This window comes from Herpailurus yagouaroundi, unplaced genomic scaffold (genome assembly GCF_014898765.1).
Source record: "Herpailurus yagouaroundi ecotype Mexico unplaced genomic scaffold, PumYag 222, whole genome shotgun sequence".
Lineage (NCBI taxonomy): Eukaryota > Metazoa > Chordata > Mammalia > Carnivora > Felidae > Herpailurus > Herpailurus yagouaroundi.
The window spans coordinates 1,055,872-1,078,103 of NW_024412453.1; the positions used below are offsets into that span (position 1 = coordinate 1,055,872).

The window sequence follows — 22,232 nt, forward strand, 5'->3', positions numbered from 1 at the left end:
TCTGTGTACCCAAGTGGCCCAGCCCTGGGCGGAGTCTCCTCCGGGCCAGGCGGGGCCGTGCTGTCCCCTGGAGGCACTGAGGGACCGGCTATGGCGAGTGGGGCCCAGGGATGCGGCCGTTGGCCCCCGCTCCACCTCGGGCTCCTGCTCCAGCTCGCCGCGCTACTCCGGACGCCGGGGCTCCAGGTGAGAAGTGGGGCGACCGCAGAGTCTCCCAGGTCAGGGGCGGGGGGAGGGGTTGGCGCACAGCGGAGCAACAGGGGCCGCCTTGCCCTCCTCCGGGTCCAGGTGGCTCCAAGTTGGACCCTGCCAGGAAAAACCTCCTAGCTGTGGGGGGTTGCCTTTGCCCCCGCGAACACCTGATTGGAGAGATGTGCCAGCGTGGAAAGGCGCTGGTGGAGGGAACAGCCGCCCCTCCTGCAGCAAGGGGGTGCAGGTGGAGAGAATAGCCTGGGGGCGGGGAAGGGGGTGCGGGGGCGGGGGGGGGGATGTTGCTTGGCCTCCTAAAAGTCCTGGGATGCGGGCTGGGACGTGGATCAACTTAAGGGTCCTCTGTCTAGAAATGCGCCCACATACCCAGTTTTACAAATTCAGGCGACTCACAGTCGTTCTCCCAAACCACGACTGGACCCTGGGCTCAGAACCTCTGGGATAAATAAGTAGGAGGTGTGGGAATCGGGTCCAGTCCCCCTAGGGGGTAAGAGTCCCGTTTTACAGAAATGCCTGGAGTGGGCAAAGGCACCCAGGCTAGAATCCACTCGTCGGGCCTGAAGCCCCCAGGACCACTAACTGGATCAAGCAGGTGGCTGTTCGAGCCATTCCACTGTCCTGCTTCCAGCTCTGGGTCCACCCTTGGTTGCCAAGCAGGAATGTGAGCCGGGTGTGGCCGCAACAGGTCTCTCCAGAAAATTTAGAAAGACTGGAAATGAGACAAATTAGAAATTCAGATTTTTAAAAGTGAAACCTCTCCAATTTTAAAAATTGGTCGCTAATTAAAAACACATTTGTAAACACATTGATGGTCAAGCCACTCAGCTGTGGGCAATCAGCCTGCAGCTTCTTCTCAGAGCGCAAAGCAGGCTGGGAGAAGAGAGGGGCCAAGAGGCTGTTTGCTACCCCTCCACCAAGACCGTTGGCTCAGCTCCAAACCTGAGGGTCCTGGAGCAGGATGTGGCGTTTGCAAGGGTGCGGCGGGGCCACCCGGATGTTAGGGTTCCTGCTAGGAGCTCAGCCTCACCCTGTTTGCTCAAGGAGGGGCTAAAGCAGGTGAGTTAGCCCAGTGGAGGCCAGATGCGAGGGCAGCTCTGGCCCTCCCTCCCTTGGCCACCCTGAGCCTTGGTCCAGAGGACCCCTGGAGCCTGGCACCAGAAGCAGCTGGGCCGGTTGGGGGGGGTCACCCCAAGAAAAGCCACAGTGTGGCAAAGGAGGAAAAGGTTGCAGGTATCAGAGAGATGCCAGCAGCCGTTCCGCGTGCTTTTAAGCTAATTACCTAACCGGCATGAGCCTCAGTCTCCCCGGCGCTGGGGAGAATAGCACCCATCTCGTAGGGAGACTGTGAAGTCCTTTCGTAAAGCCCTTCCGTCTTCTTTGGAAAACCAGGAAGAATTGAGGGGTGGGGAAGAGGACAGATTTTAGACACTGTGGAAGCCACCTCCCCCCCCCTCCCGCCAGTTCCCACTGTAACCCCTCTCTAGGGTCAAGGAGATCAATGGGGGCAGCCAGCAGCTTCCCCAGTCCTGCTTCCTTCTTTGTCTGCCCCCGCCCCCCACGAGAAGGGGAGTCACAGCCAGCCTTGCATGCAGTGAGGACAAGGGGTGCCCCCAGGCTCCTCAGAGAAGGTGACTTTGTTTCCCACTTCAGGTCCAGAGCCTCAGGCCGGAGAGCCTCCTGCTAGTGTCCACCCTGGATGGAAGTCTCCACGCACTGAGCAAGCAGACGGGGGACTTGAAGTGGACGCTGAAGGATGGTGAGCAAGGGGCAGTCACTCTTCCTTCCTTGGACCCTGAGTTGGGGGCTGGGGGGGGGGTCACCGTGCATGGAAGATAAGTGTCTGGGGTCTAGGCTCCAACAAGCCAGTCTCTGCAGGCAGCTGCACCACTTCCCAGCTGCGTGGCCTTGGGAAAGTCACTTCGCCCCTCCGAGCCTCAATGTCCTTACCTGTAAAATGGGGCCAAGGGTAATGACCCTACTTCACAGAGTTCTCGGGAGGATTAAATTACATGCATGTCAAGTGAGTGGCTCAGTGCCTGGCCCACAGTAAGCACCCCGTGAATTTGAGCTGTGCTTGTCAGCGGGCGGTATGGAGGGGGTTACTCATATTTCATGTCCCTGTGCCCACAGATCCCATCCTCCAAGGGCCAATGTATGTCACCGAGTAAGTGAACCTGCGGTCTTTAAAGGAGGGGGCATCGGGAGATGGGGAGGCCACAGTTGTCTGGAGGGGGTTCGGCGGGCCGGGGGTAGGGGCACGTTGGAAGGAAGGGAAGAGGTTTGGATCTGGAGCTGTGTGGCGCCTCCTACTAGCTGGGGAAGATGGCGGCAAAGGGGGCCTTCAGGAAACCAGGGGGCATGAGCCTAACCCTCCCCCTGTTCCTCTCTGCCCCACAGGACAGCCTTTCTCTCAGACCCAGCCGATGGCAGCCTATACGTCTTGGGGACCCAGAAACAGCAGGGATTGATGGTGTGTTTCCTACAGTGCTTGGGACGGGAGAGGGCCTGGGCTTCCGTTAGCCAGAGCAGGGGGTGCCGAATGGTCAGCGTCTGTGTGTCCTGCAGAGGCTCTGGGTGCATTATGGGAAGGCTGTCCGGAGGGACCTGCTGAAAGGGGGTGGTGTGGTGGTTCGAGCCGTCTACAGAGCAGGCTGTCGGGCCTCTGAGGGTGTCCCAGGGGCTTCTCCAGGACTGTGGGGGCTTCAAGGGGGGAAATGACGCATCATTTAGTTTTGCCAAGTGAATAGTTACCCCAAAACCCAATGGCTGAAAATGCCAGCCACTTATTTACCCCACAATTCGGGGGGTGGCACTTCAGGCCGGACTGAGCGGGTGGTCTTGACTAAGCTCGCTCAAGCCTCTGTGGCCGCCTCCTGGTCCGCTGGATGGTTGTCGTGCCGACGGTTGATGGTTGGCTGGCTTTTGAGAGGGGCCGCTGGGCCACGTGTCCCTCATCCTTGTCAGGTGAGCCTGGGCTTGTCCACGTGTTAGCAACAAGGGAGCCAAAGAGAAGGCCAGGCCTGTGCACAAGCACTTGCCCAACTATGCTTGTATCACATTCTCTGATGTCTCATTAGCCAAAGCAAGTCCAGTGGCCGAGCGCAGAGTCAAGCGGTGAAGAAATAGATTCCAGTTGTTTGGGGGAGTTGCTGAAAAGTCTCAAAGGGGCGTGCACAGAGGGGAGAAGAGGAACTTGTGGCCGTTTCGGCTGCCTTCTACATCAGGACGCCTATGGGGGCTGTGGAACGCGACTCTGGATTTGTCACCAGGAATGGGGTGGAATGTGCTGTGTCAGAACGTTGTGCCATAGGAAGGCTGCCAGAAAGGTCTCAAGTACGTGTAGGAAGCTGAGTTGACAAGCGATGTTAGCACGGAAGTCAGGCGAGGTCCCAGCAGCAAACAGCACATTCCAACAGGTTCGCTCGAGGACGTGCTATTAAAGGATTGACCTACAAAGGTGCGGGCAGAGTGTGGGAAGCCACGGGGCCCCGTGCAGTATCCCGTGGCCCATAAAAGTGGGGGGCCGTTATCAGCCCTAAGCCCAGGGGGAGCGGGGACGTTGGCTCTTACGGTGTCCATGCAGGAGCGACACGTGTCTCTTCTCCGTTCCCATTGGCTAAAGCAAGTCACGGCCGTGTGTACTTTAAGCAGGAAAGGAAGGACAATCCCAGAAGAAGAACCAGAATGTTTGTGAGAAGTGTTCCTCATCCCCCAGCCAATCTTCCAACTCCAATTTAAAGTCCAAGCTCTTTCCCAGCCTGTGACCTTACAGCCAGCCGCCCTCACTTCCGGCCACTCTTCCTTTCTCTACCCCCGCCCTCCCAGGTTCGCTGGCCTTCTTGCTGTTCCTCTAATAAGCCGGTCGGTAGCTCTCCCTGCCCAGGGCCTCTACACCGGGGCCATCCCTCCACTCAGAGCTCTTCCTGCACGTGACCTTATGGCTCACCTCCTCGCTCGGCTTGGGTTCTCACTACCCTGGCCCGCTGCTCTGAAATAGCATCTCAAGGGGTGCCTGCGTGGTCGAGTGACCGACTTCCGCTCAGGTCATGATCTCGTAGTTGATGAGTTCGAGCCCCGCATCAGGCTCTCTGCTGTCAGCGCCTTGCCCACTCGGGGTTCTCTCTCTGCACTTCCCCTGCTCTCTCTCTAAAATAATAAACATTTAAGAAATCTTTAAAATAGCATCTCAAACCACTCTATCCCAGTTCAGTAAGTTGTTTTTTTTTTCTTTTTTTGTGGCATTTATCATTACTCGGTGTTACGTTATGTATTTTGTTGTTTATTATCTCTCCCTTCCACACGCCAGAGATGTAACTCTACGCAGGAAGGAACTTTGTCAGTCTCCGTTACTACTGGTCCTGGCACCTGGCTAATAATAGGTGCTCATTAAATCGTTGAATGAATGAATGAACTCTTTCCAGCGATCTTTCTTCAGTCCCCCACATTAGGTACTTCCACTTGTGCTCTCTTATCACAGCACGAGCTGTGCCTACCAATTACACGTTGTAATGACTCTCTTTGTTGTCGGTGCTGACTACGCCCCTGGGAAGCCCGGCTTCTCTTGCCCTCAGTCCCAGAGTGTGCTTCGAGTGGCTACAGTTCTGTATGTGGAGTTTGGGGATTTTTTTCATTTTGATACAATTTCCAGCATAAGAGAGAAAAATGCAGGGCGCCTGGGTGGCTCAATTGGTTTCAGCGTCTGACTCCTGATCTCTGCTCAGCTCATGATCTCACGTGAGTTTGAGCCCTTCATTGGGCTCTGCGCCGACAGTGTGGAGCTTGCTTGAGATTCTCTCTCTTTCTCTCTCTCTCCCCCTCCCCTGCGCTCGCTCTCTCTCTCTCAAAAAAAAAAAACTTAAAAAAAGAAAGAAATGGGGCACCTGGGTGGCTCAGTCGGTTAAGTGTCCACCTTTGGCTCAGGTCGTGATCTCATGGTTCGTGAGTCTGAGCCCCGTCTCGGGCTCTGTGCTGATAGCTCAGAGCCTGGAGCCTGCTTTGGGTTCTGTGTCTCCCTCTCTCTCCCTGCCCCTCCCCCACTTGTGCTTCTGTCTCTCAAAAATAAACAACATCAGAAAGAAAGAAAAATGCAAGAATAGTACAAAGAAATTCTTTATTCCCTTTATACAGATTCATCAATTTTTAACATCTTATTACCTTTGCTTTATCATTCTTCCTTAATGGATAGGTGATAGATAGACAAGGTATATACACACTTTCTTTTTTTAGATTAAAAAAAAATTAATCTCTACACCCAAGGTGGGGCTCGAACTTACAATCTTAAGATTGAGTCCCGTGCTCCACCACCTGAGCCAGCCAGGCGCCCCTATGCAATTTCTGTTTCTGAACTGTTTGTGAATGAGTTGCAGACCTGCCTCTTCACCCCTCAAGGGGGACTACATATTCCTAAGGATGAGTATAAATGATCAAAAGCAGGAAATTTAACGTGGATGTGATAGTATTATCCAATCCACAGTCCATGGTAGTTTTTCAAGTGTCCCATTGGTGTCCTTTATTGTTTTCCTCATCCAGAATCTGACCCAGGATCACCTGCTGTGTTTGGTCATCATGTCTCTTGGGTGTCCTTTAGTCTGGAACCGATCCTCAGCTTCTCTGAGGCCGTCCTGGCCCTTGAAGCCCTGAGGTCCCTGCAGCTGTTTAGAGGAGGATGTCAGGCCAGATCCATCAGGTGGCATCTCGGGAAGGAGTGGGGGATTTCCCCAGTTCAGGAGGCTGTGTAGCAAAGTGGTTAAGTGTGCTGGCTCCGGAAACGGATCACCTGGGTCTAAGGCCTGGCTCTGCTGTTTACCAGCGGTGTGACAATAGCCGAGTTACTTACCCTCTCTGGGAAAGGAAGATTCGAATAATTGTACCTAGTGAGTAGGTCGTATGTGTTTTTCCGCTCTTTCTCCTTCCCGGAAACTTTCCCTCTCAGAGGCTGCCGTTTACCATCCCTGAGCTGGTTCATGCCTCCCCGTGTCGCAGCTCTGATGGCGTCTTCTACACGGGTAAGCATCTCTCCAGCCTGCGGGTCCAGGTCTGGCAGGGACGGGGACCTAGTCACGGTGGGCCAGCTGGGCACAGGACAGCCAGGCTGCACAGCCTGTCCCAGGCCATCCTGAGGGCTGGCACGCCTTCCACCTCCACAGGCCGGAAGCAGGATGCCTGGTTTGTGGTGGACCCCGAGTCGGGAGAGACGCAGATGACGCTGACCACAGAAGGTCCCTCTACCCCCCGCCTCTACATCGGCCGAACACGTGAGTCAGGCCCCAGCTGCTCCCCAAGCTGTGGGCATCCGGCCCCCTCCTTTGTGCTGCCCAGGCCTGGCTGTTGCCTGTCCAAGTTGAATCCAGGCCAGTCAGTCAATCTTTAGTCAACAACCATTTCACTGAGTCTAAACAAGGAGCTGAGGACACAACAGTAACCCAAACATCCCGTGATGCTCACAGACTCTGGCCTCCAGGACGGGTGCCAGATGGTACTCCCTGGGGCTGGGGGCGGGTGAGGACTCTCACGTGGGTACCCCTGGTAACCCTGCTTCTGGGTACTCGCAGAGTACACGGTCACCATGCATGACCCCAAGTCCCCGGCCCTGCGCTGGAACACCACCTACCGCCGCTACTCGGCACCCCCCATGGATGGCTTGCCTGGGAAATGTGAGTGTCCCCTTTCTCTGGCTCCAACCTTGCAGCAAGGTCCCCAACTCAGGGGACTCTGAGTGGCATCCACGACCAAGCCCCACCACATTCTGAATGACACACCCTTGATGGGTGACCCTAAGTGAACCCCTTAACACCCAGCCTGACCCCCACTGAGCGATCCTTAACATCCTAGTTCCTCCTTATTCCCAATGAGCGGAGCCAGGTAACTCTGGGTGACTCCCTTTGTCCTGAGTGACCCAAGCAACCCTCAAACACTCTGAGGAGTCCCCACATGTCCTAACTGACCCCCAATGTTGAATGACCCCTGAGAGATGCCTCTAAGTGATCTCCCCCAAGATTAACCCCTCTCAGGTAATTCTGACCACTCCCTTGATATTATGACTGTCCTACCCAGTTGCCTGAGTGACCTTACAGGTGCCCCTAAGCTACTCCTTGTACCCTGACTTCATCGTTTTGCATGAGAACCCAAGCAAATACACATAAACATCACAACAGACACTCTCCCAGGGCCCCTAACTAACCCCTTCACACTCTAAATGGCTCCCAAGTGACCCACATACCTCTAGGCCACCCTGATTGACCTCTCCTGGGTGATATGTTATCAATCAGACTATGGCTGACTACCCCACATCCTAAGTGACCTCTCTCAAGTGACCTGGACTGATTCACACACCTTAAGTCACCTTTGGACGACCCTGACAGAGCCCTCCATTCTACACAGCTCTCCAATTGACCCTGACTAGTCCCCTGACCGATCAAAGCGACCCAGTGAAATGTGACTGACCTTCCCATGTCCTCATAAGCCTCCAGGTGATCTCACTTGGCCCCCACACATCTGAGTGGCCCTCCTGATGGCCTACCTCGGGCAGCTTCCCCACCCCAAGATGCTCTGAGATGCCTCACATCCAAGCTCCCTGGCCATATCTCCCCAGCTGTCTTTCTTGGCAGACATGAGCCACCTGGCATCCTGTGGGATGGGCCTGCTGCTAACCGTGGACCCAGGAAGTGGGGCGGTGCTGTGGACACAGGACTTGGGCATGCCCGTGATGGGAATCTACACCTGGTACCAGGACAGCCTGCGTCAGCTGCCCCATCTCACGCTGGCTCGGGACACCTTGCATTTCCTTGCTCTCCGCTGGGGCCACATCCGACTGCCTGCCTCAGGCACCCGGGACACGGCTACCTACTTCTCCGCCTTGGACACCCAGCTTCTGTAGGTGCCCATCCCTGGGACTGGGGAGGAGCCCTCTGGACAGGTGTGATGTTTGAGGATGACACACTTGTACAGCTGAACCAGCTGGTTCAAACTGGTTATTTACCAAACTGATTGATAAATAACCAGTGCCCAGTATCACCCCCCCACCCACCCACCCAAGTGCCCCCAGGACCTTCTGGATAGCCCTGCTATTCAGTGACTTCTGGGTACAATCTAGCCTAGAGGGGGCCTCCAGGTCTCCACTCCAGCGTACAGATGGAGACTGTTCTGCTTGGTAGGTGCAATGCCTTAATTGTTAAAGACTATTATTCTTACTTATAGTACCGAATACCCTAGAGTTCCCATCTTAGGAAATAAAGAGACAGACTGGTAAAATCAGGGGTTATCTATTAATTCAGTTCTTTACTCTTTCAGTTCATTACACAAATAATAATTGAGCACTTACTGTGTACCAATCACTTGTTAGACTCTGGAAGTATAATAATACTTCCAGTGTTCCCACCTATAGAAATCTGAGTCTAGTGGGGGAAACAAGTGTGTAAGAGGGCAATTATAATATGGTATGATAGAGAATAACAGAGGTATAGATTTGCCATAGGAATGTATAGGAAGGGTACCTAAATTGAGACCAGGGACAAGAGGCAGTCATGGAAAGCTTCCTGGAGGAAAGGACATATACATTGAAAACTGAAGGATGAATAGAAAATAAGAGAAAGAGCATTGCAGCCAGGGAACAGAAATTAAATAAGCCTGGAGCATAGATCTGAGTAGTGTTAAGCAGGGATCTGGTAGGATCATTTAAATGGTTTGTACATTTTCTCCTAAGGCTAAGGAAAAGTCATTGGAGGGTTTTAAGCAAAGAAGTAATTTGATCATCTTTTCATTTTAGAAAGACAACTCTGGCTGCAGTGTGAAGAATATCTTAGAGCTGTGTAGTGAGTAAGGACACACATATAGAATATTGTGTTAGTTCAGGCATGAGATGAAGACCTTCTGGGCTACGGAAACAATAGAGATGGGAAAAAGTGGAAAGCAAGAGATATGAAGAGGGAAAAACAGTAAGAATTTGGTGATCAGGGAGTTTGGTGATTGTGAGCAAGGACTCAAGGGTCATGTTCAGGTTTCTAGAAGCACATGGATGCTATTGTTTTCAGAGGTAGGGAGCACTAGAGGAAAAAGAGGAGGAGGTGGTAAGGAATGAAGTGACGAGTTCAGATTTAGAGAACTGAGCTCTTGAAAGAGGTCTGGGCCAGACACAGATTTAGAAACCATGACTATAGAGCTTGTATCAGTTAGCTTTTGCTGCATAACAAAGCACTCCCAAAGCTTACAGCTTAAAAAACAATGAACATTTATTATTTTTCAAGAGGCTGTGGGTTAGCTGAGTGGTTTTCTGATCTGAGCCATCTTAGTATCTGCAGTCAGCTGGTGGTTTGGCTGAGCCTGGATAGTTTGGGTTGGTGCCTCTCACCTATATCCTAGTTAGTGGGCTGTTTAGCCAGCAGGCTAGCCTAGGTTTTCTCACATGGTGGTCTCAGGGTTCCAGAGAACAACATGGGAGGAGAAGCCCCAAAGCACAAACACTTCTCAAGCCTCTGCTTGTGTCACATTTGCTTTTGTCTCCTTATCCAAAGCAAGTCATATAGCTAAGCCCAGAGTCTATGTGGGAGGGGACATGACAAAGACACCAGTATAGTGGTAACTGAAATGACTCACCAGAATCACTCATCCTTCTCCCTTTTTTCTTCTCCCTCACTAGGATGACACTGTATGTGGGGAAGGATGAAGCTGGCTTCTATGTTTCTAAAGCACTGGTTCACACAGGGGTGGCGCTAGTGGTGAGAAGGGGTCTCTGATGGGCTGGAAGGAGGGGATGCAGCAGGAAAGGCGTGCCCTCGCTCATGACTCTCTATCTTCTGCCATAGCCTCGTGGACTGACCCTGGCCCCCATGGATGGCCCCACCACAGATGAAGTGACACTCCAAGTCTCAGGCGAGCGAGAGGGCTCACCTAGCACGGCTGTCAGATACCCCTCAGGCAGTGTGGCCCTCCCTAGCCAGTGGCTGCTCATTGGTGAGATTCTTCTGGCTCAGGTTTGGAGTAGATGAAGGATCTATGAGCCCAGCTCCTGAGCTGGAAGGCTGAGGTTACCTTCAGCCAGCTGACTTTTGCTCTGCTTCTTAGGACACCACGAACCACCCCCAGTCCTGCATACCACCATGCTGAGGGTACATCCCACCCCAAGGAGTGGCACTGTTGAGAACAGACTCTCAGAGAGCATGCAGCCTCCAGCCCTCTTCCCGGAGGTCAGCGCTAGCAGGGCAGAGGGCATGGGAGGGGAGACTTAGCATGTTGGGAGGTCATCCAATGGACCTTTTCCTCAGCCTACTAGGAATAACATTTGAAGGTGGGTCAGTTGATCCCATGCAATTTCCTGGAAGAAAGACCTACACATATGGTATTATTGCCAGAAAGGTATAAGAAGGGTCAAAGGATATCTAAGCTGTAAAATATGGATCACAGTTTTAATTCTTCTTCAGTGTAAAAATTACAAAATATTTATCAAGTGAGAAAATGTAAACAGAAAACCTGTAAAAGCATGCTCTCCTGGGAGAGGGTTGGGGCAAGAATCACTAGTAGTTCAAGGTTAGAACAGCCATGATCTGGAGCAGTAATTCTCAAGTTCTGGTTGCTCATCAGAATTACATGGGAGCCTGCTCAAGCCCCACTGAATCAGAATCGTTGGAGATGGATATCTGAATTTCTTGGTGATTCTCCAAGACTAATCTGTATTTTTTAGTGATGTCCCAGGAGAGGCTGTTAATCAGCTGGGTTTTGAAGACCACGCTCCGGGGACACAATGATGTTTCAGCACCACGGACAGCACCATGTTTCCCACCATGTGGCCTAATTACTCCCTGCCCAGTCAACTAAGCCCAGAACTAAGCCCAGCAGCCCTGTCCTGAGTGATGAAGAAGAGTAGGGGTTCCACCCTGGGTGAGTGTGCTAAGAGTGTTCTTTGTCCTCAGCTCCTGAGCCTGAGCCGTGAGAAACCTTGGAGCCCGGAGCTGCATCCTGAAGAGAAAACCCCAGACCTGTATCCAGGGCTGGGACCCCAAGACCTGTTGGCAGCTAGCCTCACTGCTGTCCTCCTGGGAGGGTGGATTATCTTCCTAATGAGGCAGGTAAGCCCGTTGCCCCTGACCTCAGGTGCGTCGTAGGGTCTTCCTAGGGCGAATTCTGCTCCTTCTCTCCAAGACCACTCAGCAGCTCTCTCCCTCACCCAGCTCCCATTCTGCCCCCTGCCTTCCTCCCAGCAGCTCCTCGAGCCCCCACTACTGTGTTCTGTACGTTCACGGTCCCATGCCAGGCTGTCTCAGGCACCGCCGCGGGGCCCCTCACGGGGCAGGGGCTGGCCAAGGCTGAGCCCTCTTCGGCCCTGTATGTCAGCAGCAGCAGCTGGTGGAGAAGCAGCAGCAGGCCCTCCCGGCACCTGCAGACCCTCCTCACATCACACAGCGTGCTCAGCCCCAGCCACCAGGGGCCACCCCACAGGGCCAGAAGGGCCTTCGAAGCCCCTCAGAGCAAGCCCAGGCGGTCGAAGACCCAGAAGGTAAGCCTAAGTGAACAGTAAAGGGCAGAGTCAGGGACAGAGAAAAAAGGGGGCGGATTTAGCTTTCAAGTTGGTTTATTAGAAGCCATTACAGTATGGTGGTTAAGCCCAAGTGAGTTAAGAGAATATTTCCAATCCAGCCTTCTATGCAGTTAAGCACTGGAGACATATCTGCCATCATTTTTTATCATTATTTTCAAGGACTCTGGATGCACATAAAACTGGGTATAGATCAAGCCCCACTATCGGTTAACTTAGGTTGCTTTCTTTCCTCCTCTGAGCTTTGATTTTCTCATCTGTCAAATAGGAAAAATAACACCCACCTCACTGTGAGAGGCTACCAGCATTATTATGATTAAATCACTCCTAGGTGATGTTAACAACATTTGGGTTAGTTTGACATCATATTTGGTAACAGTAATAGTAAATTACTATCATTTTGTTCTTTTTCCTCTCTTTAGGGCTTTTTAATTTTTTTTAGGTTTTCTTTTTAAAGGTGTGAGCCAGTATTTTTATATTTTTTAAATGTTTAGTATTTTTGAGAGAGAGAAAGAGAGCACACGCAGGAGAGAGGCAGAGAGAGAGGGAGACAGAGGATCCAACAGCAGAGAGCCTGCTGTGGGGCTCGAACTCACAAACCATGAGATGATGACCTGAGCTGCAGTCCGACGCTTAACTGACTGAGCCACCCAGGCGCCCCCTAGGACTTTTAAACACTTCTCTTCTCTTTTGTCCATTTAATTTCAAGCTGGCATCTGTGGGATGCCCCAAGGGGGATTTCACATGCTTTTGTTGTTCAGTCTGGGCTATTTCTCCTGCTTCTTGGGCTCCAGGCTGGACTGGCCTTCGGTCCTTACCATGAGCTGCTCGCGGCTACCTCCTGGTCACTGCCCAAACCACTACCTCATGACTTGGAGCCACTCTGCTGCCCCCTTAACTCTAGCTGAAGCTCCCCCAGCCCCACCCACGCTCGGCCTGATGGTTCAGTGCTGCTCCCTGCGTCCACCCCTGTGTTCACCCTGCCTTCGCTGAGACAGAACTGCTCCCCTTCCTGAGGGGTCTGCTCTGTCAGAAGGTGCTCCCCGCAAAGTTGCCTGAGCCCTGAGGGGTTACTGTTCTTGTCACTTCACTGGCTCTGGAGGGTCCACATAATACCCACCCAGTGCACCCAGAATCCCTCAACTCCCTGGGTCTTCGGACTCCAGCTTTCCCCAGACAGGCCAGATTCCATCTTTTCCCAGGATGCTTCTCACCAAAGCGTTCCTCTTTGTCATTGTCCTTCATCAGCCTTCATGACCACAGTCCATTAGAGCCCTGCCTTCTGAGCTGCCAGAAATGGGCCCGCTCTTACCTGTGCTTCCAGGCCCTGAGACCATCACTCCTGAGAGTCCAGGGTCTAGAAATTTAGGTTCCTGCACATGGGAGTGAGTTTTTACCAAAATAATCCAGAGCAATCCTGAGGGACAGCTTGGTACCCTTCTCACTGATCCTTATGCTACTTTTCATTTGCTTTTCCTGGAGCTAATTGCAGAGACCGAAGCAGGCAGCACTTCCTGAGTAGAGTGTTCTCAGGGCCACTGCATCGCACAACTCTTGGGGCACCGTATACGTTGAATTGTATGAATGGTGTCCCTTGGGGCTGAGCAGGGCATAGCCATGCCTGGGTCACTGTGAAGGGTCTCTCGCGAGCTACCCAAAGGGAAGAGTGTAACTGTTCAAGACTACAACTCTCTGCCTGCCTGAGCCAACCTCATCCTTAAGAGGAAACCAAGGCATTCCAGGGGCTCCCTGCCACCCTAGGACAGGGACAACTCTGGGACAGCTTAGCATCTGAATGCTCGCTGCTGCCCCTTCCCGTTGGGGGCAGTCTCTCCTGGGACGGCACTCACCCTTACTATGCTGCCAACTGTTTAAAGCCAGTTCCTCAGTGAAAAGGGTTTATTATAACTGGCAAGAGTGGGGTGGGGTGGGGTGGGTGGGTGGGAATCCTGGCAGAGGAAGTAAAGAAAGAAATCTGGGCAGCAACAGAATGAGGGAGGATGATAAGGAGGGTAATCTATCAGCCCTCACCACCACTCTCCTCCCACACATTCATTTAATCCACAGTAATGTGTGTGGGATCGTCAACACGAGTCCCACTTCACACATGAGAAAACCAAGGGCACAGGGGTTAAGTTGCCAAGGATGTACAAAGAGGAAGTGGCAGCCCCAGGCTGGGCGTGGAGGCAGCGGGAGGGACTGGACTGAGGAGAGGGGAGGCTGTGGGCGGAGCAGAGCTCCCTGACACCCTCTTCTCCGCTAGCTGAGCAGCTCACCGTGGTGGGCAAGATTTCCTTCAACCCCAAGGACGTGCTGGGCCGCGGGGCAGGCGGGACGTTCGTTTTCCGGTGAGTGGCAGTCAGGAGCTGGGCTGGAGGTGTGGCTGTCGCGGCACTTTTGGCCACTGTCTCTCGGGGAGCCATGCTTTCCCAAGGCTCCCCGAGGTGGGTGCAGGCGGGAGCCTTTTCCTTCGTCTTCCCTCTCTGAACCTCCCAGGGGCCAGTTGGAGGGCCGGGCCGTGGCTGTCAAGCGGCTGCTCCGTGAATGCTTCGGCCTGGTCCGGAGGGAGGTCCAGCTGCTGCAGGAGTCGGACAGGCACCCCAATGTGCTCCGCTACTTTTGTACCGAGCGGGAACCCCAGTTCCACTACATCGCCCTGGAGCTCTGCCAGGCCTCCTTGCAGGAGGTGAGCCAGAGCTCGGAGGGGCGGTGGGGCGCTCGTAGGGTCCCGGGTTGCAGAGTGACCCTCTGTCCCTCACCCCCTCAGTACGTGGAAAACCCTGAGCTGGAGCGCTGGGGCCTGGAGCCCGGGGAGGCGCTGCAGCAGCTGATGTCCGGCCTGGCCCACCTGCATTCCCTACACATCGGTATGCCCCGCCCCCACCCTCCATCCCAGGCCCCGCCCTCCACCCCTGGCTCCGCCTTCCCCACCCCTGGCTCCGCCTTCCCCACAGCCAGCGCTCAGCTCTGCTCTGTTCTCAGTGCACAGGGACCTGAAGCCGGCCAACGTCCTCATCGCGGGGCCTGACGGCCCTGAGGGCCGAGGCAGGGTGGTGCTCTCAGACTTTGGCCTCTGCAAAAAGCTGCCTGTCGGCCGCTGCAGCTTCAGCCTCCGCTCGGGCATTCCCGGCACGGAAGGCTGGATGGCACCCGAGCTCCTACAACTGCTGCCCACCGACAGCCCTGTGAGTCCTCCCCCCTCCCTGGCAGCGTGCCTCTCCAGATATGGCCAAGCTTGTTTCTTCATCTGTAAAGTGGGCACAGTTCCCTTCTCACCTAGAGGAGCAGTTCTCAACCAAGGACTGTTTCACTGCCCAGGGGACATTGGGCACTGTTTGGAGACATTCTTGGTTGTCATACATGGCCACGGAATCGGGGCTTGCTACTGGCATTGGGTGGGCTAGAGGCCTAAACACCCTACAATGCACAGGACAGCCCCCCATGACAATTATCCGCCCCCAGGTGTCAATAGTACCAGGGTTGAGAAATCCTGAGCTGGAAAAGGGTTTTCAGTCCGCACTGTGCTGCAGTATCACTGGGCAACTCTGAAGTCAGATGCCCAGAGCTCATATGCTGTGATTCTGACCCGATCAGCCTGGAGTAGGGCCCCAGGTGTTCTAATGTGTAGCCAGAGAGAGCCACTGGTGTCAAGGGTTTGGGGAGCACCAGATGAGCGAGTACAGTTGAAGCCCAGAGCAGTGTCTGACTTCCAGAGATGCAGGAGTCTGAGACTCCAGGCTTACGGAGTTTTGAGCTGTCAGTGTGCAAGTGGAATATGAAGCCATGCACACAGATGGGAGTTAACAGGAATGGTCAGGCACTAGGCAAAGCCACACCTGAGTCCAGAGAAAGCAGGAGGTGGGCACCTGGAGGCCAAAGGGACTGATGTTATAAGCCCGTACAGATTTTATTAGCGGCCAGTATTTTAACTTGAGGAATTCCACGTTACAATCTGGATTTCGGGATCCTCTTGGAAAATCAAAGCTCTGTCACCAGGGAGAGTCCCCTGGAGGCAGGCAGCTGGAGCGAAGTCCGGCTGTCACCACTGGGAGGGCAGGTGCCACTTCATTGCCTCGTGCCTGGCCAGCTTCACTCCTGTTACCTGCTAGACCTGGAGGAACACAGCTTGGACACCTGCACCAGTGGCTCAGTAGGGAAAAGATTTTGGATGAAAACCATGGGCCCCTTCCAACGGCGCAGAGGGGAGGAGATCCCAGGCCAAGAAAATGGCGCTCAGGACGCACCCTGGAGTTCTAGTCTGAACCAAAGCCCTGGCTACTGTATCAGCCCATGGGAGACTTGAACCAGAGAGGCTTCCTGGAAGCAGGGACCACTTCCTTATGTCTGTCTCTCTGCCCCCAGACAAGCGCAGTGGACATCTTCTCTGCAGGCTGCGTGTTCTACTTTGTGCTTTCTGGCGGCAGCCACCCGTTTGGAGAGAGTCTTTACCGCCAGGCAAACATCCTTGCAGGGGCTCCCAGTCTGGCTCACCTGGAGGAAGAGACCCACGGTGAGGGGCCTGGGCCTGGCAGAGGAGGGAGGAAGCAGGGCACGGGGCTGGGCAGGCCTGAAGCCATCCCTCGTTGGTCCCCGTTACAGACAAGGTGGTTGCCCGGAACCTGGTTGAGACCATGCTGAACCCCTTGCCGCAGGCCCGCCCCTCTGCTCACCAGGTGCTGGCCCACCCCTTCTTTTGGAGCAGAGCCAAGCAGCTCCAGTTCTTCCAGGTCAGAGGGAAATCTTGGGAACAGCCCCAGAAAGTCCCAAATCCGGGTCTTGAGTGATAAGGAAGGGGAAGCCAGAGTGGCTGGGCAGAGACTTGTCTGCCTGTTCCAGGCATCCCAGCTCCTTCTCTAAACCAAGCTCGGACCTTAGACTCCTAGGTGCTGCCGTGTGGACACTCCAGCTGCTCACTACCAGACTTCCCGGCCCCGCTGCTGGTCCCCAGCACCCCTCCTCCCCGCCCCACTTGACACACGCCCCATGCCTAGTTGTCACTTATGCTATACGGGTGCCCAGATAGTCCACCCCACTTGTGGGACCTTGAGCAAGAGACTCTGTGCCTCGGAGCCTCAATGTGCTCATCTGTGAAATGGGGACAACAGTACCTACCTCACAGGTTGGTGAAGACCTGGAAGGTAACATGGAGACATGGCACAGAGAAGCTGGACTCAAGGGCCACCAATCCTTATCCTAACCCAAGAAGCTTCTGATTTGCTCCCCCAAGCTGTAGGGCACTCCTGGCCTCTGAAACTGGTCACGAGGCTCAGGAGCTCTGTGGGGTCCTAGGACGTCAGTGACTGGCTGGAGAAGGAGCCTGAGCAAGGGCCCCTGGTGAGGGCGCTGGAGGCGGGAGGCCCCGCGGTGGTCCGGTGCAACTGGCATACGCACATCTCCATGCCGCTGCAGATAGGTAGAGGCCAGGCTCGGCCCGGGGTGGGTCCGGGAGGCGGAGGGGAGTCTGGTGGGGGCAGCTTTGCCAAGGAGTTGCCCGCCCACAGATCTGAGAAGGTTCCGGACGTACAAGGGGACGTCGGTGCGAGACCTGCTCCGTGCAATGAGGAACAAGGTGTGCTTTAGGGTTTGAGTGGGGCCTGGGGGGCGGGGCAGACTGGTCATGGCTGAGCCGGGCGGGGGCTCTCTGCTCTAACTCCCTCCAGAAGCACCACTACAGGGAGCTCCCGGCTGAGGTGCGGCAGGCGCTAGGCCACGTCCCGGACAGTTTCGTCCAGTACTTCACAACCCGCTTCCCGCGGCTGCTGCTCCACACGTACACGGCCATGAGGAGCTGTGCCTCTGAAAGTCTCTTCCTGCCCTACTATCCGCCGGTCTCGAGGCCCAGGGAGCCGTGCCCAGGGGCCGCTGGGAGCTGAGACAAGGAGTTGGGCCCGTGGCCAAGGCTGGCCTCAGCGTCAGAAGAGACGGACAGAGACTTGGCAGCCTGGGGCTTCTGGAGCAAAGATGTGCCCAGAGCCCAGGCACCCCTCAGGGACTACAAGAAGAAAAAGAAGATTCACGTGTTTAATGTATATAAAGGCAAGGAAAGGACAGTCCCAGATTCAAGAGCAATATTCTGTACAATTCACATGGCGGGGTTGAGAGGGAAGGGAAAGAGGCCATAGAACCCACACCGGAACATGTACAAAAATAACTTACACGGAGACACCCATCAGCAAGGATAATGTAGCTCTTCCCAGCCCCCAGGGCCGGGGGCCACATTCTAGAAAACAGCACCATGGGAGCTAACCAGTACGGGCCGAGGTGCTGGTGGGGGTGGGAGGGGCACCAGTCCGGAGGGGAGGAAGGCCTACGAGGAGGCCTTGAGACGGTTGGTGGCAGAGCGGGAGCTCAGCAGTTTGTCCACCATGGTGCGGGCGTAGCGCAGCCGGCTGGCCAGCTCCTTGGAGCAGCCATACTCCTCCAGCAGGCTCAGGCGGTACGTGCGGAAGTCCCGCTTCTCATCAATGTAGGTCACGGCTGCCATCAGCGGGCACAGGATGAGTTTGGTATGGTCCTAGGAGGCAAAGGAGGGCAGAGAGATGGAAGGGAGTTACGGGTGGGCAGACTGAAGGCCCCAGCTGCTAGTGTATGGGGGACTGGAGGGGAGACATTCTGGCCGATGAGGGGTTCCCACCCGCCCACTCTCTTCCTACCACCTGATGCCAAGGATGGGTCCCACGCCACCCCACCCAATCCAACCCTGGGGGCATGCTGCCAGGCACAGGCATCCCGCCCCAACTCTTCCCCACCCCGGTTCACCTGGAAGAAGTTGATCTGCACAGAGCCGTTGCTGAGGTGCAGGATGATGGCACTGCGGGTGCGAAACCAGGTGCGCAGGTAGGGTAGCCGGGCGAGCTCATCGCCTTCCCGAGGTGTGATGTTGGCGCCTGCCTTCAGCAAGTGTTCACTCATGTAGTTCCGGAAGTACTTCAGGAGGGTGATCTGGTTGGAAGGGGAGGGAGGGAGGCCAGGGTTGGAGACTGACCCCTGGCAAGTGCCTCCCTCCCAGCAACCCCAGGCCGCGGGTACCAGCCAGCACTCACCTTCTTCATCAGGGAGTTGGGATGGGAGCTCACAGTGAGGTAGGACTCTGTGCCATCACGCTCTATGTACTGCAGGCTGTCGCCGTCATTGTAAAGGATCAGGCGTGTCGAGTCGTTGAAGAGCACCCCCACACTGTTGTCGCACAGCTGGTACCCTGGTAGGTGGAGGGGGGCCTCAGGACGGGGAAGTAGGGAGCAGGGGGGGCACTGGGAGCTGGAAATGGGATGCCTGGGACGGAGAGGAGATTGTTGAGAGGACCTGGGAACCACACAGGGAAGAGCCTGGAACAGCTCAAAGGGTCACTTGGCTTTATCTGAGCCGCCCACCCGTTCTGGAAGCAACCTACCAAGGCCGTACTTGTCTGAATAGTCCACCCATTTGCTGACCCAGAAGATGGGGATGCAGGCGGGATCCTCAGCCTCCTCTGTGACAGAAGCAGACAGACTGTTGGTCAGGACCAGCCTCCTCCCCTCCAGTCCATTCAGGTGGCCGACACCAGGGAGGGATGCTGAACACCCTGCCTGGACTCAGTCAAGAGGTCTGGGACCCCAGGGGAGAGCCAAGCAGGGCTGTGTCACCACCAAGCCCTGGCAAGCAACAGGACGGACAAGTCCCAGGGCAGAGCACCCTGTTCCTTTCATTTTACAGTCCATCCATCCACTGATCAAAGGCCTACCGTGTGCCAGGCACTGTCTCAGGTACAGTGAGCAAGGGCCTAAAACCCAGGCTTCATGGAGCTTGTGTTCTTGTTATAGGGACAGAGGCTGAGCAGCGTAAATATGGATAAGGTCTCTAAGTTACTTCTATCATGGTGAGAGTCAGTGGCCAACAGACTAGTGAATTTTCTGGTCCGAATGACTAAAAAAATGTGAGGCAATATACAATTCCAAGTATCTCAAAATGTCATGTTCTGTGCACACAATAATCCCCTATTTAAATGCAAGAAACAAATATAGAAATGAAGAATTATGGAGAAACCCACAGCAGCTGAGGGGGATGACAAGTCCTAGGAGTGGGGAGGATGTGAGATGTGGAGGAAACACATTACAGAAGAAGGGAGCGGTAGGAGCAAGAGTCCCGAGGCTCCTGCAGGTGAAGCAGGAATCCACAGAACGGCAGAAAACAGCATGTGCAGATGTGTAAAGGCAGCATGCTGGGGTTCTGGAAGACGGAGACAGAACAAGTGAATCAGAAAAAGAAAGGAGGGGCCTTGAATGCCAGGCTACTCCATTTGGATTTTGTTCTACAGAAAATGGGGCGACTAAAGGTATTGCAGTGATCGGGGCCTGGGCAAGCCACCGACCTGCTGCGGTCGAGACTTCCTGCCCTCTCCAGATGTCCAGGTGCCCCCACCCCCAGGCCCCCACAGTGCCTACCTTGTCTCACCAGCCCCCGCTCTGAGGGCTTAGAGGCATTGACACTGTGCAGCTGTTGCAGCATGTCGCCTAGGTGGCCGTCGACTGCCTCATTGGTTTCCCGGACCACTGGTTCCTCTTTCTCCCGGGGCCGCTCGGGCGTGGGGTTCTCCATGCCTAGGAAGATGATGACACGTGCTCCTTAGCTGGGCACAAAGGCAGCAGGGTGGGAGGGGCATGGGACCCTCTACCACTGCTGGTATTCTTCCCAGAGAAAAATCATTTTAGCTGCCATTGCTTTGGGTAAACTGAGTCAGTGTGGGATTATAGAGCAGCAGGTGCCATGCTCACATGACAGGAATGTGGTACTCACACCTCCAGGGCCAAGGCAAGCCCTTTAGGAAGGTTTCACGGCCACATACAGCCGCAGAGCCTCAGACACTCAGACCTCTACCCCAATGCTGGGCATTTGATGAAAACAGGAGATTTTTTTTCCACCCCTAAATTTTGTACAGATGTCAAAAGAGTCTGAAAAGATACCCTTTGAAATTTGTCTCATAGGCTCTATTTGAGTGGTAGAAGCCTGATGATTTTTATTGTCTTTATGCTCAAGTGTTTCTTTCCCAACCAACACATGGTAGTTCTTGTAGAACATGATTTTTGTCTTATATTTTTAAGATCAGAGTTTTCAGTTAAAAAACAAACTATGCTGTACTAAGAACTTAAATGTGAAAATAATAAGATATTTGGGATTTGTTTTAAAAACTCTAGGAAAAAGGAGAAGTTGGAAATAGATCAAAGTAAGTATAGGCAAATGTTGCTAACTACTCAAAATGGATGATGTGTACATGGGGATTCTAGTACACTTAATTCTCTCTACTTTTGAGGAAGTTTAAAAATTTCCAGCAGATCTTAAAAAAAAATCCCTGGTGTTAAAAAAAAAAAAAAAAAAAAAAGCAATCTTTAAAATGGCAATATTACAGCCCAAAGAATAAATCCATGAGTGTGCACTAATGTACATAACCAAATAAATGAGAGAGAAATGACAGCTCTTCCTTATAGAAGAATTTCCATGAATTCAGAAGGAGAGGGGAAGAGAGGAATTTGCATTAGAACACCTCAGTAGCAACTGCTACAGCCAGATCCACAGAGCTCTACCTAGGATGCTAACATCCCTGGGCAAGAATTTGAGGAGGAACAGGGTCATCTCAAAGTAGCTCGGCGAGACATGTATTCATTACAAAGGGAAAAACTGTAACTCTGCAGTGGAAAAGTCCATCAGGCACTACCCTAACCAAGTGACCAAGATTAACATCACCAATAAAATGAAATGGCGAAAACAAAAAAAGACATCCTTAACGGTATTAGATTACGACAGGAACAAATGAATTTATGTTAAATTGGTGCTATATTCACCCAAAGAAAAAAAGCATTTCAAATGACCTTTTTAAAAACATTATAGGGGCGCCTGGGTGGCTCAGTCGGTTGAGCATCCGACTTTAGCTCAGGTCACGATCTCGCGGTCCGTGAGTTCGAGCCCCGCGTCAGGCTCTGGGCTGATGGCTCAGAGCCTGGAGCCTGCTTCCGATTCTGTGTCTCCCTCTCTCTCTGCCCCTCCCTCGTTCATGCTCTGTCTCTCTCTGTCTCAAAAATAAATAAATGTTAAAAAAAAAAAATTAAAAAAAAAAAACATTATATATCCTTAGTGAAATACTCTAAGGAAAATGGTACTTCAATAAAATGTCATTTAATAAGAGGAACTTGTGTATAGATGCTGAAAAAGTTATGTTTATTAGTGTGAGGAAACAAGAGGGTCAGTTGAAAAGAAATACAAGAGTAAAATAAAATCACGGGTGCCTAGGTGGCTCAGTCGGTTCAGGTCATGATCTTGCATGCGGTTCTGGATTCTGTGTCTCCCTCTCTCTGCCCCTCCCCCATTCGTGCGGTCTCTCAAAAATAACATTAAAAAATTTTTTTTAAATAAAAATAAAATCAAAGTCATAATATTGTATTTGGACACTCATAAATTACAAAAAGAAAAGCAGTAACTCCACAGCTGACAAGATATCTTGAACTTGCTAACCGTGTTATGTGAA

General features: G+C 53.4%; 2 protein-coding genes across 2 annotated transcripts in view; one reads left to right on the forward strand and one right to left on the reverse strand.

The window, feature by feature from the left end:
• On the forward strand, positions 1-17,906 carry ERN2 (endoplasmic reticulum to nucleus signaling 2). The gene is made up of 22 exons (XM_040458754.1): positions 1-186; positions 1,861-1,966; positions 2,341-2,374; positions 2,608-2,680; positions 6,143-6,215; positions 6,357-6,464; positions 6,762-6,863; positions 7,818-8,082; positions 9,845-9,923; positions 10,011-10,158; positions 10,270-10,391; positions 11,115-11,270; positions 11,536-11,698; positions 14,001-14,085; positions 14,234-14,423; positions 14,505-14,604; positions 14,720-14,922; positions 16,100-16,247; positions 16,337-16,464; positions 17,027-17,150; positions 17,239-17,306; positions 17,398-17,906. The coding sequence occupies exons 1-22, from the start codon at positions 91-93 to the stop codon at positions 17,608-17,610; spliced, it is 2,784 nt and encodes a 927-aa protein (XP_040314688.1). The 5' UTR covers positions 1-90; the 3' UTR covers positions 17,611-17,906.
• Positions 17,745-22,232, reverse strand: part of PLK1 (polo like kinase 1) — an 11,996-nt gene continuing 7,508 nt past the window's right edge. The window contains exons 6-10 of the mRNA XM_040458755.1: positions 20,158-20,313; positions 19,128-19,205; positions 18,781-18,935; positions 18,497-18,679; positions 17,745-18,251 (exon numbers count right to left, since the gene is read on the reverse strand). Of these exons, the coding sequence (XP_040314689.1) occupies positions 18,045-18,251; positions 18,497-18,679; positions 18,781-18,935; positions 19,128-19,205; positions 20,158-20,313 (779 nt within the window). The 3' untranslated portion in view covers positions 17,745-18,044. The remainder of the gene's footprint in view (positions 18,252-18,496; positions 18,680-18,780; positions 18,936-19,127; positions 19,206-20,157; positions 20,314-22,232) is intronic.

Bases quoted from the DNA above. Each gene is read 5' to 3' on its own strand.
- ERN2 (XM_040458754.1), top strand. From the start codon at position 91: ATGGCGAGTGGGGCCCAGGGATGCGGCCGTTGGCCCCCGCTCCACCTC. The intron at 6,216-6,356 runs GTAAGCATCTCT...CCACCTCCACAG, and splicing joins TGATGGCGTCTTCTACACGG to GCCGGAAGCAGGATGCCTGG. The intron at 14,086-14,233 runs GTGAGTGGCAGT...TGAACCTCCCAG, and splicing joins GGCGGGACGTTCGTTTTCCG to GGGCCAGTTGGAGGGCCGGG.